Genomic DNA, 16,808 nt, shown 5'->3' on the forward strand with positions numbered 1-16,808 from the left:
CAATTCAATTCCATTAAATAAACACTGAATACCCTGCAGTCCCCCTCTCTCTGTCGTGACCTCCTTTTGACTCCTGCTCACCTGGCGAATGGGCTCTGGGATCCGGTATCTGCAGCAAGCTTGGATCAGGCGGACTGCAGTCCCCAGACTCACCTTGTGACCCACAGAGACATACAGAGGCTTGCTGCTTTTGCTGTGGCTCTTCAAGGCCTGGGAAATGAAAGGAGAGATTGGAATACTAGAAAGAAAAGGAATGCTCTCTCTGAGGTACAGCCTCTAATATCTTTTCTCCTACCTAGCAAGATGACTAGCAACAAAGATCAAGGGGCTTGGTACCAGTACCACCAACTGAAGGACTTGAAAATGGATTCTTGGTGGCACATGAAAGAGAGAGGGCATAACTAGCCTGGATCTCAATAGAGTTGTGCTGGCTCCTAGCCCCTGAGCTGTCTTTCTTGGCAAAGGTTTTATGACAATTCATGTGCTTTTGGAAAATCATTTGTACAGAGGAACCTCATTACAATACCTAAACAAAAAAAATATGAATGAACTCCTCTAGATGATTTAGATAACAAGGGCTGGTATCTGAAAAGAGAACTAGGAGTGGCTAGGTGGTGCAGTGGATAAAGCACCGGCCCTGGAGTCAGGAGTACCTGGGTTCAAATCTGGTCTCAGACACTTAATAATTACCTCCCTGTGTGGCCTTGAGCAAGCCACTTAACCCTATTTGCCTTGCACCTAAAAAAAAAAAGAGGACTGGATGCAGCAATGGTGTTAGGTTCATGAAGGAGAGTGTTAAAAATAAACTTTCCAATTCTTCTAGCTCAGATTTGCCTAAAATGCCCCACTCTTCCATTTTCAGTATGTCTTTTTGTGGTTTTCCCATTTGATCATGTGGACTTCTAATTTAGGAGGCTTCAATTCCAGATGTTATCTCAGAGGAAGAGTCCTAGAGGTAGGAAGAAAGTACCCCAATTGACTCACCATTCCCAAGATGGTACCTGAATCAGCCATCAGAGAAAAGGTATCTCCTCCCATCTTTAGGTGCTGGATCTGGAAAACAAGGATAGGAAATTTTGTGATCAATTACTTGATTGAAGTAGGATGAAGAAAGAGAGGTAATGATAAAAACAGTGAGAAATAAAAGATAAAGAATTGCTTAGAATGGTAGAATCATTTTTAAACCACTGAAATTACTCTTGGGCAAGAAGAGATAGCACCTCACATCCTGGTCAAAATATTTTGATGCAGAGTCTCAATTTCCAAACTGATTCAACAGAAACTGTTCTCTCTGAAATTATTTTGGCCACAACATTCCTTGGTGTTTTCATTTTAGGATCTTTTTCTGGTGGGGATCGATGTACTCTTTCAACTACTTTGCCCTCTGATTCGATGATGTCAGGGCAGTTTTCCATCACTAGATCCTGTAATATTAAGTCCAGGCTTTTTTCCTCTTCAATGTTTTCAGGAAGTCCTATAATTTTCAGGTTGCCCCTCCTCGATCTATTCTCGAGGTCAGTGGTTTTGTTGATGAGGTATTTCACATTTGCTTCTATTTTTTCTAGTTTTTGATTTTGTTTAACTGACTCTTGCTGTCTCGTGGAGTCATTAGTTTCTGTAGACTCCATTATTTTTTGGGGGAGGAGTTTTCTTCATTAACCTTTTCCAATTAGTCAATTCTACTTTTGAAAGAGTTTTCCATTTGACCAATTGAGGTTTTGAGAGAATTAATTTCTTTTTGCATTTGCTTATTTGAGGATCTGAGAGAATTGTTCTCATTTTGTAATTGTCCAATTGATGATCTGAGAGATTCTCCTTTTGTGTTTGTCCAATTCTACTTTCTAAGGTTTTGTTTTCTTGTTGCAAGGTATTAATTGTCTCCCCCAAATTTTCCAGTTGATTTTTAAACTCCTTCCTTATTTCTTCAAGGAAGTCTTTCTGTGCTGGAGACCAGATTGCATTCTCCTCAGATGTTCCAGGTCTCTCTGGGTTGGGGTCTTTCCCTTCCAGGCATTTTTCTATGGATGCACCGTTCCACTGACCCTTCTTCATTATGCTAAGACCTGAGTTGGGGGGGTGGGGCTGGTTCACCTGGGCTTGGGATCTCTAAAGGCTTTACTGAGTGCAGTTTCTCTGGCTGGCCAGTAGGAGGTACTGGTTGTCCTCTCTGGAGTGTCTGTGACTTTGGTTGCCAGGCCTTCTCCCTTTGCTTGAAGGAGGGAATTGGAGCTATTGAATTCTTTTGCCTTCAATCAGTGGTGGGTTTTACCCTGGCCCGAGGTGATTCCTCAGCTGGGCTGGTCCTTTTGCTCACACACCTGGGCCTGAGGCAGAAGTAATTTGCATTTTTTTGGGAGGAGGCCTCAGTGCAATGGAGGCGTGGGCTCAGAGTTTCTCAGACCTGAGGAGCCCAGGGATGGTGTCCACAGCTGTCCTGCACCAGACCTCTCCCCGCAGCCCCTTCCCTAAGCTCCAGGGGGACAGCCCCAACACCAGCGCCTCTGCTTCCCCGTGGACCCAAGCCCCCTTCGTCCAGCCCCACCACTGATCCAGCAGGTCCAGCTCTCGGGCCCTCAGACTCCCGGTTTCAATTCAGCTGTTGGTCTGGCTGATCCTGGGCTGATCTTCCCTGGGAGCTCAGACTCACCTGCCAGTACTCAGCCAAGGCTGCTGCAGGAGACAAATCCTGAGGTAGATTTTCCTCTCCTGGCTTTTCTTTCTGGGTTTCCTGGTTCGGATTTCTTTTAAAAGGTTTGTTTCATGTGATAGATGGGGAAGAGAACAGGAGACTTTAGAACTGTGACTGTCTTCTCTCCGCCATCTTGGCCGGAAGTCCCTCTCTGAAATTATTGATGATTCCTTAACTACCAAGTCCAATTGGATTTTTTTCTCAGCCTCTATTTTTCTTGACTTCTCTGCAGCATCAGACACTGTTGACCATTGAATAACCTCCCTTCTCTGGGTCACTGTAATATCTTTTGTTTTCCTCCCAACTGACTATTACTCAAATTCCTTTGCTGGATTATCAACCATATCACATCCCTAACATCCAAAACTGTCCAGTCCTCTCTTCTCTTCCTACATTCTTTTACTTGGTGAACTCCTTAGCTCCCATGCATTTAATTTTGTCTCTTTATGTAGACAACTCTCAATTTCATCCCCAATTATCCTCCTGAGTTTTAGTCCTGCATTGTCAACTGCCCACCACCCACTTGACAGTTCAAATTGGATGTCCTATAGACATCTCAAGCTCAAAAAAGAACTCATTATAATCTTTTCCCCAAACCTAACACTCTTCTGAAGTTTCCTATTTCTGTCAACAGCACTACTAGCCATTCAGTCTTCAAGCAAAGTTTTGGGGTCCTACTTGACTCCTCCCTCTCTCTTACCCTACTGTTCTCATCTTTCAAGTTGCAAAACCTTGTCAATTCTGCCTCCACAGCCTCTTGTCTTCCACTAGCATGGCCACAATCCTAGTTCAGGCCTTCCTCATCTTTCCCTTAGCATTTTACAGTGCTCTCCTTATTGTTGACCCAGATGCCAAAGATTTTTTCCTAAAGTTCAGGTCTGATCAGTCACTCCCCTATTTCATAAATTTCAATTGTTCCTGTTACTTCTTGGACAACATTATAAAGTCCTCTGGCTTCTAAAGGACTTCACAGCTTGGTCGCAGGTTCTTCTTCAGACTTGAATATTTTTCTTCTTTCCACATACATCCTTACACATGACACTGGATCTCCATCTCCACACCTCTGCACTTCCTTATACTCCATGCCTGAATGCAATCCCTCCACATCTCTCTCTTAGAATCCTGTTTTTTTTCAAGATTCAACTCAAGCCTCTCCTGAGGACAGCAGAAAGTAGGTTTGATTTGAAGACTTGAGTTCAAATTTCAGGTGTATCTCTTACTAGGTGACCTTGGGGAAGTCATTTAACTTCTCTAGATCTGTTTCATTATCTATAATATTGTATCTTTATTTTCTTTTTTAGGTTTTTGCAAGGCAAATGGAGTTAAGTGGCTTGCCCAAGGCCACACAGCTAGATAATTATTAAGTGTCTGAGGCCGGTTTTGAACTCAGGTACTCCTGACTTCAGGGCCGGTGCTCTATCCACTGTGCCACCTAGCCACCCTGTTTCATTATCTATAAGAGTATTCTAGAGACACTTGTTAAGTCTCCTCACACTCCTATTATATGATCCTAGTTTCTTTCCTCTCCCCAAAATATATATATGATGTATATATCCTGTATATCAATGTGTATTCTCCCACAACAGAATGCAAGCTCCTTGGATGCAGGGACTATTTCATTTTTGTCTCTATCACCAGAACATAGTAGAGCACCTAGTATACAGTGGGTTCTTAATAAAAGCTTGTTGACTGATTAAGGACCAAGATTTTTTAAGAACATGTTTCAGAATTCAGAATAGGGAAAGGATTTCAGAGAGCCCTAAAATGAAGCTCAAAGAAGGGGAGGAAGGGATCCTGTTCCTGACCCTGAAAGCTAGGAGCTACTTCACAGGAAAACATGAATTAGGAGGCAGAAGCATTAACTGAGAGCACAATAGTCTCTCCTTGGGAAAATGGACAGGAAGAGGCTTGAGTTGGTTGATCCAGGTTCTAGGTACTGCTTTGCCACAAACTAAATAATTGACCTTGGGTAGTTCACCTCTCTAGGACTCTACTTAATTTCTAAGATCACTTCCAGTTCCAAAATTCTGTGATTTTTAGAGATGCAGGGAACATCAGAGAAAATAGCAGACAGAGGCTGAGATAGCAGATACCAGAAATTCCCGTCTGTAATACTATGCAATCTTTCTGCATTATCTCCAGCTCGCAATAACTTGATTCCAACTTGAGAATTACCTCATCAAACTAACACATCCCTGGTTATTACCTTTTCTTTGTGTAGGTCATTATTCCTCAGTCCATCAACCTGGAGGAGTTTTTTGGCCACCCCAATGCAAGGTAGATCTGTAAGGATACCAATGTGACAGGCCACTCCAAACCCTGGCAAATGAGACAAAGAAAGAGCCATGAGGCAGGAATGACAAGTAAGAATTGTAAACAAATGAATTATGAGATAAGAAGAGATGGTCCAATAGTCAAAGACAATTCTAAGTTAGCTGATAAGTTTAAGAAAGCAGAACTGAGCCCTGAGTGTGGTTCATTCCACATTTTTCCAGATTATTTTTGAAGTACTAATCTGTTTTGACCATTTTTCTTCTTTTTGTTTTTAAAAATACTTGTTATATTGGGTGTCTTTTCAGGAAGGGGAGTGGGGAGATAGTCTGGTGGAAATTTTGGCTATGTTAAAAAACAAAATACATCAGTAAAATTTTAAAGAGAAAAAAGCAGATTTGAGAGATGTAAAAAGAAGCTTACTGATTATAGTACAGGGCTATCTAAGCAGTTAGCACTTCTGTATACTATTTTAAACTCTACCTGATTGTCCAAGATGACCTCTGGCACACTCACACCAAGAAGATCAATTAAAGAAGATCAATATTAAGCTGATCATTGATCATGAAGGGTAAGGAAGGACAGAAGAAAAAGAGGAACAGAAATAAATGTTTGAGGTTTTTTGGTATCTAGATAGGGCCCCAGAGTCAGTCACTTTCACAATTTTTTTTGTTAAAATGTATTAGAATTCTGGAAGCCTTCCAACCATTTCCCCTGCCATACCAATTCCCACTTCAAAGAAAATTCTACTGTCTACTTTTTCTGTTCTTGCTCCTGTATTGTAAGTATTGCTAAAGAAAATCATGAAACCATAATGACTGGTTTATTAAAGGTTTATTATAAATTTATACTAGCGTCAAATGGACTTCAACTTCTTTTTGACCCATAGTTCATTTCTATGTGACTCCCTATAGAATCCCCTATACCAGATAATACAAACTTTTCTCACTGTCCTTCATAATGAAGAAGTCCATGACCTCAAATGAATGGCATGACTTGCACAGTAAGTTTATTAGAGTGGGGGGAATGTTGTGTAAAGATATCCTTCTCACTGAGAACTGTTCCAGAATCATTTTCACTCCATGACCTGATTTGATAGGAAACATCTGAATAACTTTTACTCTCAATTCATTGAGAATACTGGTCATCTACTATGTTTCCCCCCTCAATACTCCAATAGTTCACTCCATCTTTTGCTGTCTCTTTAAACATTAAGTCTTTTTTTTTAGGGTTTTTTTTTTTTTTGTAAGGCAAACGGGGTTAAGTGGCTTGTCCAAGGCCACACGGCTAGGTAATTATTAAGTGTCTGAGACTGGATTTGAACCCAGGTACTCCTGACTCCAGGGCCAGTGCTTTATCCACTACGCTACCTAGCCGCCCCTAAACATTAAGTCTTAAAGGAAGAAATAACTTTTCAAAGGCTAACTATTTATGCTCTTTCCATTTTTTTCTGGGATGTTCTTAATCTATTAATTATCACATCTTACTAACAACTCCAATCTCTCTTTCTATAGAGACTACATCTTTCTCCTTATGAATTTGCTCATGTTTCTCCTATTCTAGAAGCTTTCAGTCTACCAATGTCTTTCCAGACATGGCACAAAATATTCCAGATGTGATTTGACAAAGTGAAGAACAGAAACATCTCCTCCTTAATCCTGAATATAGCTCTACACGCAATTTAAAGTGCATTAACATTTTTGGCCACCATATGGAGTGCTAGCCAAGAGTCAGGAAGACCTGAGACATTTATTAGCTTTGTGACCTTTAACCCATTTTTCTACTTTTGTTGTTCAGTCATTTTAGTCATGTCTGACTCTTCATGACTCCTTGGGGTTTTCTTGGCAAAAAGTGTTTTGCCATTTCCTTCTCCAGCTCATTTAAGAGATGAGAAAACTGAAACAAACAGAGTTAAGCACCTTGCCCACAAGGAACAACTATTAAGTATCTGAGGTCAGAACGGAACTCACAAAGATGAGTCTGTCTGATAGGCCTAGCACTCTATTCAAGTTGCCACCCAGCTACCCACTTTGTAAAATGAGGATAATAATAATAGCACCTATCTCCTAGGGTTTTTGTGATGGTCAAATGAGTCAATATTTGTAAAATGCAAGCTGCTGGGAGTGGCTAGGTGGCACAGTGGATAAAGCACTGGCCCTGGAGTCAGGAGTACCTGGGTTCAAATTCAGTCTCAGACACTTAATAATTACCTAGCCGTGTGGCCTTGGGGAAGCCACTTAACCCCACTGCCTTTCAAAAACCAAAAAAAAATGCAAGCTGCCACATAGTAGATAATTAATCAATCCTGTCTTCTTTTCTCTTTCTTTTTTCCTTCCTTTCCCCTCCCTCCCTTTTTTCTTTTCTTCCATATCACTGATTTTACAGTTTCTTATTTTCCAGCTCTCTCTTATCTATTAGATCTTTCTGAAATCTTAAAACTCTTTTTTTTCCCCTTAGGTTTTTGCAAGGCAAATAGGGTTAAGTGGCTTGCCCAAGGCCACATGGCTAGGTAATTAAGTGTCTGAGGCCAAATTTGAACTCAGGTCCTCCTGCCTCCAGGGCCAGTGCTCTATCCACTGTGCCACCTAGCTGCCCCTTAAAACGCTCTCAAATCTGCACCATTCTTTCAGAACCTGCCATCCCTCAAAACACTGACATATATCTTCTTCTCTTTTGTACAATAAAAGACATCTTTTTACAACACTTCTTTCTCAATATATTCCTACACACATACATCTAGAAAGCAATCTTCATTACAAATAAAAAAGAGAAAAATAGAACTTTAGCAAAAACAACCAAATCCAAAAGTATATGCAATATTCTACCATCCATAGTTTACCTCAGGAAAGGGGTTTCCTCTCATTCACTGCTCACTACTAGAAAAATATTATTTATATTCATTACTTCTACTTCTTTACCATCTTTTTAGCATCTTGCATTCTTGCTTCCAATGCTACCACAAAATTGAGATTGTTTGCTTCAATATCCCAAATACTATCTCCAAAGGCTTTTTTTCAGTACTGATCCTCCATGACTGGACAATCTCTTCTCCCTCAGCTTTCATGACACTGTTCTCTCCTGTTCTATGTGACTGGCTTTTTAATCTTTTTTTGCTAGATTATCATCATGCCCTTCCTTTTTCTACATTGCTTTCCAAAGAAAACTTCTTCATTTGGACTTAACTGAACATTATCACAATTATGGAAACATGGAAAAATTTTCCCCCAAATTTAAGGATATGATAAAATAATGAAACTACATTAAGGTAATAGAAAAAAAGGATTCGGATAAAGATTTTTGTTTCTAATTAGCCTGAACTATACTGAGGAGACAACTTTGAAGCTTGCTTCTTGAGGTAAAATGGAACAGCATTTTTGTTTTCTTTTTAAGGCAATGGGGTTAAGTGGTTTGCCCAAGGCCACACGGCTAGGTAATTATTAAGTGTCTGAGGCCGGATTTGAAATCAGGTCCTCCTGATTGCAGAGCTGGTACTCTATCCACTGTGCCACCTAGCTTCCTATAGTATTTGCTTTAAGGAATTACTGCTTTTTCCTTGGATTATGCATTTGTGCTAGGGAAAGGGGGATAAATTTTCACAAGATTCTAATACTAAAATGAAAAAGGTTTAAACAATATTATAGCTACTATTCATATATATTTTCTGTGTTGCATGAGAAAACAATTCATTTCTATCCACAGAGGAAGGTTAGCAGAGTTACAAAAATCTTAAAAGAGCAAACATATCACATAGAACAACAGAGAACAGACAAGGAAAGCACTGTGGCAGTTAAAATTGTATTGGCTCCACCATAGCCTCATACTTGTCTTCCTGATTCTATCCTTAGAGAGTAAACTGAGGAAAAAGGAAGGTGGGTGGCAAAGTAGAGAGTGCCACGCCTGGAGTCAGGAAAACTCACCTTCCTGAGTCCAAATTTGGCCTCAGACATTTACTAGCTGTGTGCTATGGGCAAGTCACTTAACTCTCTTTACCTCAGTTTTCTAATCCCTTAAATGAGCTGGCAAGGAAATGGCACATCATTCCAGTATCTTTGCCAAGAAAATCTCAGTTTCCACATAGATGCCAATATAATTTTCCTTAGGCACAGATCTGATCCTCCTAGCCTGCTTCAAAACCTTTAGTGGGTTCCCCTATTCCATACAGGATGAAACATAAACTTCTTAAGAGTGACATTTTAAGTCTCTCTTCAACTTGGTCCCAACTTTTCCAGCCATATTTCACTTTTCTTTCTTTAAAAAACTTCATTCCCGGGGGGCGGTTAGGTGGCGTAGTGGATAAAGCACTGGCCCTGGAGTCAGGAGTACCTGGGTTCAAATCCGGCCTCAGACACTTAATAATTACCTAGCTGTGTGACCTTGGGCAAGCCACTTTAACCCCTTTTGCCTTGCAAAAACCTAAAAACAAACAAACAAAAAAAACCTTCATTCCAGTCAAACTGATCTAGTAGTTATCCCTCACATCTGACATTCAATTATCCTTTGTTTATCCTCATACTTAGGAGATATTTTCTTACCTCTGCCTCTTAGAATCTTTGTCTTCCTTCAGGGGTCAACTCAAAGGTTATCTCCCCAATTTTATTTCCTTATTTTTCTTCTCCTCTATTTATCTGGTATAAATATATCTCCCCAGGAGAATACTGTCTACAGAAGTATGCTTGATAAATATTTGTGGAATGAATGAATGTAACATATCTGTTTGGAATATATGTATATAGGCATAGAGGGCATAAAGGAATGTAAAGAAAAGGAATGTGATATGTTCATGTGCATGAGTTGCTCTTCTGATATATAAAAATTGATGTTAGGGCTAGAGACATGAACCAGACAAAGGGTTCCCAATGAAAATGACTTTCACAGGCAGAGGCAGAACTTCTCTGTGAAGAAGATAGCCACAATATCCCATTCTCTTTCCCATTCCACCATTCCCTTTCCCAAACCCTCTTCCCTAGGGTTCAAGGATTACCTCGGTGATGTAGTACCCCATTACCATCCACAAGAAGGACCTAGAAAAAACACAGGAAGATACATCATTATTGTGGCTTTTTCAGGTCAAGAGCTGCTATTTGGAGTAGCAGGAGAAGGAAGATTTTAATTACTAAGCGCATTCCTAGTTATTCCATATCTCAGGCTTCTCTAAAAGGAAAATTTTGCTCTCAAAGTTGCTCTTGGGAGCATTTTAATCATTTTTTTAGTTGTATCTGACTCTTTATGACTCTATTTGGGGTTTCTTGGCATAAAATCTGACGTGGTTTGCACTTTCCTTCTCCAGTTCATTTGACAGTTATGGAAACTGAGATCAACAGGTTAAGTGATTTGCTCAGGGTCACACAGCTACTGAGTGTCTTGAGGCCTGATTTGAAATCTGGTTCTCCTGACTCCAGGTGACAGCTAGCTGTCCCTGTTCATAGTGCCAATCTTCACTTAATTCTCAGTGGAACTGCTCTTGAAGAAGCTCTAAGACAGGAAGGTCAAACTCATGAGCACAGAATGGCAAAGGGAAATTTTCCCCTTCTCTTCCCAGGTTAGGATCAGATGGGCTTGGTGAGAGATTGGATGGAAGGGCAGTACCGATCTTTTAAATATCAATCCCTTCCATCTTCCCCTTTTTCACTCCTCATTCTTAGAAAGGAGGTACCTGTTGTGTTTTTTTATAACATTATTAACATGGAAATATGATTTGCATGACTATATAACTTTTCACATGTAATTAAAGCAAAAAGATATTAAATTTTTTAAAAAAGAAAGAAGTACCTGGGGCATGAGACTAGGTTCCTTCTTCTGTAGCCTATGAATAGCATCCACCAGAAAGGGGACTTCTCGAAATGCCAAGAAACCAGACACATAGGGAGCTGTTAGGTTAACCATTCGGCATTCCTCATATAGCACCTACCATCAGGAAAAAAATAAATTAAGGAGTCACTGAGCACTTCACCTTTAACATCTTTTTTTACTATTCTTAGAAATTAATTTATTCTACTTTCTCTGTTATTCTATTCTATTCCCTAACCCCTTGCCTCCTTTTCTTCACCCTTTAAAAAAAATTATTTATTTATTTAAGGCAATGGGGTTAAGTGACTTGCCCAAGGTCACACAGCTAGGGAATTATTAAGTGTCTGAGTTCACATTTGAACTCAGGTTCTCCTGACTCCTGGGCTGGTGCTCTATCCACTGTGCCATGTAGCTGACCCCTTTTTTCTACTTTCAACTCCACCTACATCTCTCTTTATTGTTCCCCTCTCCCACAGATCTCTCCTCTGATAAAGGAGATTTAGGTCAATATGAATGGTAGATGAAAAGGGGTCGAGAAAAAGCAAAAAAACATAATAACTTGAGAGAGTAATAAAAGTATTTTAAACATAAAATCATCTTATGCAATGTGGTACTGTGAAAAGAACACAGAGTTTAGAGTCAAGCAACTTAGGAGAGCAAAATTCTCCTGATAAAGAAGCATGAGAATTCTGGTTCTGCTACTTAATACCAATATGACCATAGGTAAAAGTCATTTAACCTCTATAAGACTGTTTGTCTGTTCGGGTGGCTGGGTGGCACAGTGGATAGAGCACCAGCCCTGGAGTCTGGAGTACCTGGGTTCAAATCCGGTCTCAGACACTTAATAATTACCTAGCTGTGTGGCCTTGGGCAAGCCACTTAACCCCACTGCCTTGCAAAAACTAAATAAAAATTAAATTAAAAAAAAAGATTATTTGTCTGTAAATGATAGAGTTGGAATAGAAATTCCAGCTCCAGATCTATTATCCTAGGAAGGCAAATATAAAACCATATATGGCCCCTTTTTAAATATTCTCCACAAAATCGAGAAGGATGCCCATCAATTGGAGAATTGTTGAACAAGTTATGGTATATGAATGTTATGGAGTACTACTGTTCTATAAGAAACCATGAATGGTCAGACTCTAGAGAAGCATGGGAGGAATTACAGGAACAGATGCCAAGCAAAGGGAGCAGAACCAAGACAACATTGTACACATTAACAGCATTGTGAGTTGATCAACTAGGATGGATGCAGCTCCTCCCAGCAGTTCAGAGAGTAGGACAACTCTGAGACACCTGTTGTTATAGACAACACCATCCACATCCAGATGAGAAACAAACAAACAAACTGGAAAATCACAGAATCTGAAAGAACATTATGTTCACTTTTTAAAAATTTCTCTAATGTTTTTCCTTCCTATCCCATGGTTTTCTTTTCTTTTCTCTTAATCGCAATTCCTCAAGCACAAAATGACTAATATGTAGTCATGTTAAACACAAATGTACATGTACAATATTCACTAGACTGTTTGCCATTGAGGGGAGAAGAGAAAAGGAGGGTAAAGGAAAATTGTATAGCTCATAAATTTGCAAGAAGATGAATGTTGAAAAACTTTCATAACCTGTAATTAGAAAAAATAAAATAACAATCAAAAGCAAAATAAAAAAATATTCTTCACACCTAAATATGACTCTTTGGAAAATCTTCATGGGGTTTACTGTTCTAAGTCTCTCTAAACATTCTTCCTTAACTAGGGCCCTTCAAAGTATAAGCTTCTCCTAGCTATTCTCAATCTAGTCATATAATTGAAACACAGAAATAGATAATAATATTACTAGTGGTAAAAATGAAATTATACTAGTGATGGTAGCTCATAGCTGACTGGTTTATATCATGCTTTTCAAACACAGCATCTGACCCCTTATAACATGTGAATTATATACTACAAGTATTACCATCTCTATTTTACAGATGAAGAAATTTTGTTGTTTTTATCCCCTAAGATCCCACAAGAGTAGCAGAATCGGGGGGCAGAGTCAAGATGGCAGAGGGGAGGCAGGAAGTTCTGCAAGCTCTTCCCCAAACCAATCCAAATGCCTTTAAATAATGACTCTCACCAAATTCAGGAGTGGCAAAAATCCTGAGAGAAACAATTTTCCAAACCAAAACAACTTTGAAGATCTGTGGGAAAGGTTCTGTTACACAGGGGCCAAAAAGGGCTCACAGCATAACCCATGCTGCACTGGAACAAACCAGCTCTAGCCATCCAGGAATAGTCCATAGGCAGTTCCTGGATCCCTGTGGATGCCTGAGTCTGTGGAAACAGTGTTGGTTTACTGACCAACCTCTCAGCCCAAGGAATGCCGGACAATTGGGAAACTCAACAGGAAAACTCTGCCACACCAGAGTGAGATGGGAGCCCAGTCCAGTGTGGGCCTCAGTACAGCCCCAGTCCCAGGACCAGAAGTAAGTCTGGGGAACCACCCAGCAGGGATCAACCTGGCAGCTGCTTCCAAAGAACTCAGTTATGGAAGGCAAAGGAGTCAAGGGAGATTACAGAGGTATCTCTAATCTCCTTGAAGAAGGGCTCTGTTGTTTTCCCCATACTCAGATCCAGATTGCAGTCTGAGGCCCCATACTGTCATAACAGAGCAGGAATCCTCCTCACAGTTCCAAGGAAGATGGGAGTGCTTGGAGTCATCCATAGACTAGAGTACAGGCCGGAGAGCAGTCAGAGCCTCTTATAAGACCTTGGAGGAACTGAGGTCCCAGTGGGGGGGGTGTCCCTGAAAACAGCTGCAAGAACTCTCAAAAGTATGGGACAGTACCCAGGAGCAAAGTCCCACCTTAACAAAGAGTTTAAATTAAGTCATAGGCTGAGGAAATGAGCAAACATTTGAAGAAAAAAATCTGACCAAAGACAATTACTTTGTTCCTATGGAGGAACAAAATATACGCTTAGAAGATAACTAAATCAAAACTTCTGTACCTGAAGTTCCCAAAAAAAATATGAATTGGTCTCAAGCTATGGAAGAGCTAAAATGAAATTTTGAAAATCAGTATTGGGAAGTAGAGAAAAAATTGGGAAGAGAAATGAGAGTGATACAGGAAATCATGACAACAAAGTCAACAGCTTCATGAAGGAATTACAAATTAAAAAATACCAAAGAAAATAACTAGTTTAGGTCAAATAGAAAAAGCAATCCAAAAGGTCAATGAGGAGGAAAATGCCTTAAAAAGCAGAACTGGCCAGATGGAAAAGGAGATATAAAAGATCTCTGAAGAAAAATGATTTTTGGTTATCACCCCACGCTAGCCAGCAGCTCTCATGGCTGTGCGGCCTCGGAGCTCTGGGGCTGTCCCATCGCGCCTGGCTGGCTCAGCCTCCTCAGCGAGCCTCATGCCCAGGCAGCGGGCGCCGCTGCCTCTCTGACTGTGCCTTGGCAGCGGGCCGCCCCATGGCTGTAGGGGGAGCCGGGGCCCAAGCGTCCGCTCCCAGGAACCTGTACTGGCTGCGCTCCTTCGTGGTGGGAGGTATTGCAGGATGTTGTGCCAAAACCACCACTGCACCTTTGGATCGAGTGAAGATACTATTACAGGCACATAATCACCATTACAGGCACATAATCACCATTACAAACATTTAGGAGTGCTTTCTGCGTTGTGTGCAGTCCCCCAAAAGGAAGGATATCTTGGATTATATAATGGAAATGGAGCAATGATGATTAGAATTTTTCCATAGGGTGCAATTGTTTATGTCCTTTGATCATTAAAAAAAGGTATGACAGCAGTCATCTGTACTTATCCACTTGACGTGGTCAGAGTTCACTTGGCCTTCCAGGTGAAAGGAGAACACACATACATAGGAATTGTTCATGCATTCAAAACAATTTATGCAAAGGAGGGCGGCTTTCGGGGGTTTTACAGAGGATTGATGCCTACCACTGTAGGAATGGCTCCCTATGCAGGAGTTTCATTTTTTACTTTTGGTACCTTAAAGAGTATTGGTCTCTCCCATGCTTCAACCCTGCTTGGAAGACCTTCATCAGATAATCCTAATGTCTTAGTTTTGAAAACGTATATAAACTTCCTTTGTGGTGGTATCGCTGGAGCAATAGCACAGACAATATCTTATCCACTTGACGTAACCCATCGTCGAATGCAACTAGGGACTTTTCTCCCAGATTCTGCAAAGTGCCTTACAATGTTGAAGACACTGAAGTATGTCTACAGAAACCAAGGAATTCACGGAGGACTCTATCGGAGCCTGTCTTTTAACTACATTCGCTGTGTTCCCTCCCAGGCTGTGGCGTTCACAACCTATGAGCCCATGAAGCAGTTTTTGCACCTCAACTGAAGTCATATTTTTCCCTTTAGAAACTGTCCTGGGATCGATACATGTATATCTGTTATATAAATATATATGTTTTACTTTACTATTGGCATTGGCCAGGAAGGAGTTGTGTGGATTAAGTAAGTGGAAAATTACATTGTCACTGATAGTCCTGGCATTGGACTACTTGATTTTTTTTTAAAGCCAGAAACCAGAAGTGCTTCCTGTTGTTTTTTGATGCCATAATTTGTGGTTTTCTGATCTGAAACACCTCTTTAAGACAACTCTGGAAGTTTTATTAAGTTAATCAGTTTCATTAAAATAACTGAAAGGTCTGAGAAACTGCTGATTCATTGGTGTCCATTATAGGTTTTCCAAGATTTACTCTTAACTTTATCATGTTCTTCTGAGCATTTTTTTAATAACTGTGGCAAAAAAAAAATCCCAGCCTTATTCAGGACTTAATGAAAAACTATGCTGCATTTTAAAATGAACTATGTTCATTTTGTTTTATAAACTAGATTTAATAATTTGTGATTAGTGTAAGAAGAATGTATATTGAAATTTTATCTTGCCCAGTTGGGTAAGTGCACTGTTCAAGCCGGCACTAAAAGGGTGACATTTTGTGGATGGTGATGACTGGTTTCTTGTCAAAATGAATACAATATACCATGGGACTAAAATGTCATTTTATAATAAAATTATAAATGTGACATAAAAGTAATAACATGATTCAGAAACTAAGTGAGCTTACTTGCAGTTATTCTCATTTTTAAAAAGTTCTCTGATACTATGGGATATTTTATATAGTTTTTATAAAAGAAAGCCTATCCCCAAAAGGCAATTAGAAAAAAAATGTGATTAACCTTACTGATCTCAAAAAACTGACCAGCCCTGAGAGATTTTATTTGTAGGAGTGGTTGGTTCCTGTTGTTATAGGTATAATAAAAGCATCTCCATTATTGGATCAAAGGGTATTTACTGTACTTACAAATACATTAGAATGATATGTGCATTAATATAATACTGTATCAAAATGTTCTTCCATGAGACTCTTCTGTCATGTAAATTTACATAATGGAAATATTAAATATAATTCCTAGTGATCTCCTGTTATTTAAAATTAAGCAATTTAACAAATGCCAGAATTTGTTCTTTGTAGCCACTTATTTTAGTGTTGTTTTTATTTATTGTGGTAAATATGACTTTAGAAGACATGATATATAAAATCATTGCCAAGAAGTGAGTCATTAGAAAATTAGTTGAAATCACTGTGTGCTTCCATTTTTGTTTTTGTTGAAGAGAATAAGCAGTTCTGTATGGCCTTTGTAAATTAATAAGTTTTTGGGAAAAACTGGATGAACTGGGTCTATTTTGTTTTGACGTCTTCATCAGATAAATATTTGTTTGATTTATAAACCCTATCAGTTGATGGAGCTGCATGTGTTCTTAGAACTGTGTATGGTTTCCCTTCTGGATTATACTCTACCAAACACCTCAAGCAGCCTTGACAACAGCTATCTTCCATTATCCCCTGAAAGGAAACTACTAATATTTTACTGAAGGAAAATTTTCATTCTGTGCCATTTATAGAATATTCAGAGATTTAATAATAAATAAATATGCTTTAGTCACGTTTTGAAAAAAAAGAAATGATTTCTTCAAATATAGAATGTAGCTATGGGAAACTGATGATTGTGTGATAAATCAAGAAAAAAATCAAA

The 16,808-nt window shown here is 39.5% G+C and overlaps 1 protein-coding gene and 1 pseudogene across 2 annotated transcripts in view; one reads left to right on the top strand and one right to left on the bottom strand.

Annotated features, from left to right (window-relative positions):
* The window catches only part of ENDOV (endonuclease V), a 78,291-nt gene that overhangs the window by 40,542 nt on the left and 20,941 nt on the right, over nt 1-16,808 (bottom strand). For both annotated transcript variants that reach the window (XM_074224966.1, XM_074224967.1), the window contains exons 3-7: nt 10,730-10,864; nt 9,942-9,981; nt 4,896-5,008; nt 985-1,053; nt 82-210 (exon numbers count right to left, since the gene is read on the bottom strand). In XM_074224966.1, coding sequence (XP_074081067.1) covers nt 82-210; nt 985-1,053; nt 4,896-5,008; nt 9,942-9,981; nt 10,730-10,864 — 486 coding nt within the window. The remainder of the gene's footprint in view (nt 1-81; nt 211-984; nt 1,054-4,895; nt 5,009-9,941; nt 9,982-10,729; nt 10,865-16,808) is intronic.
* LOC141514283 (solute carrier family 25 member 16 pseudogene) lies at nt 14,533-15,170 on the top strand (annotated as a pseudogene).

The sequence above is a fragment of the Macrotis lagotis genome, chromosome 2 (assembly GCF_037893015.1).
Source record: "Macrotis lagotis isolate mMagLag1 chromosome 2, bilby.v1.9.chrom.fasta, whole genome shotgun sequence".
Classification (NCBI taxonomy): Eukaryota; Metazoa; Chordata; class Mammalia; order Peramelemorphia; family Peramelidae; genus Macrotis; species Macrotis lagotis.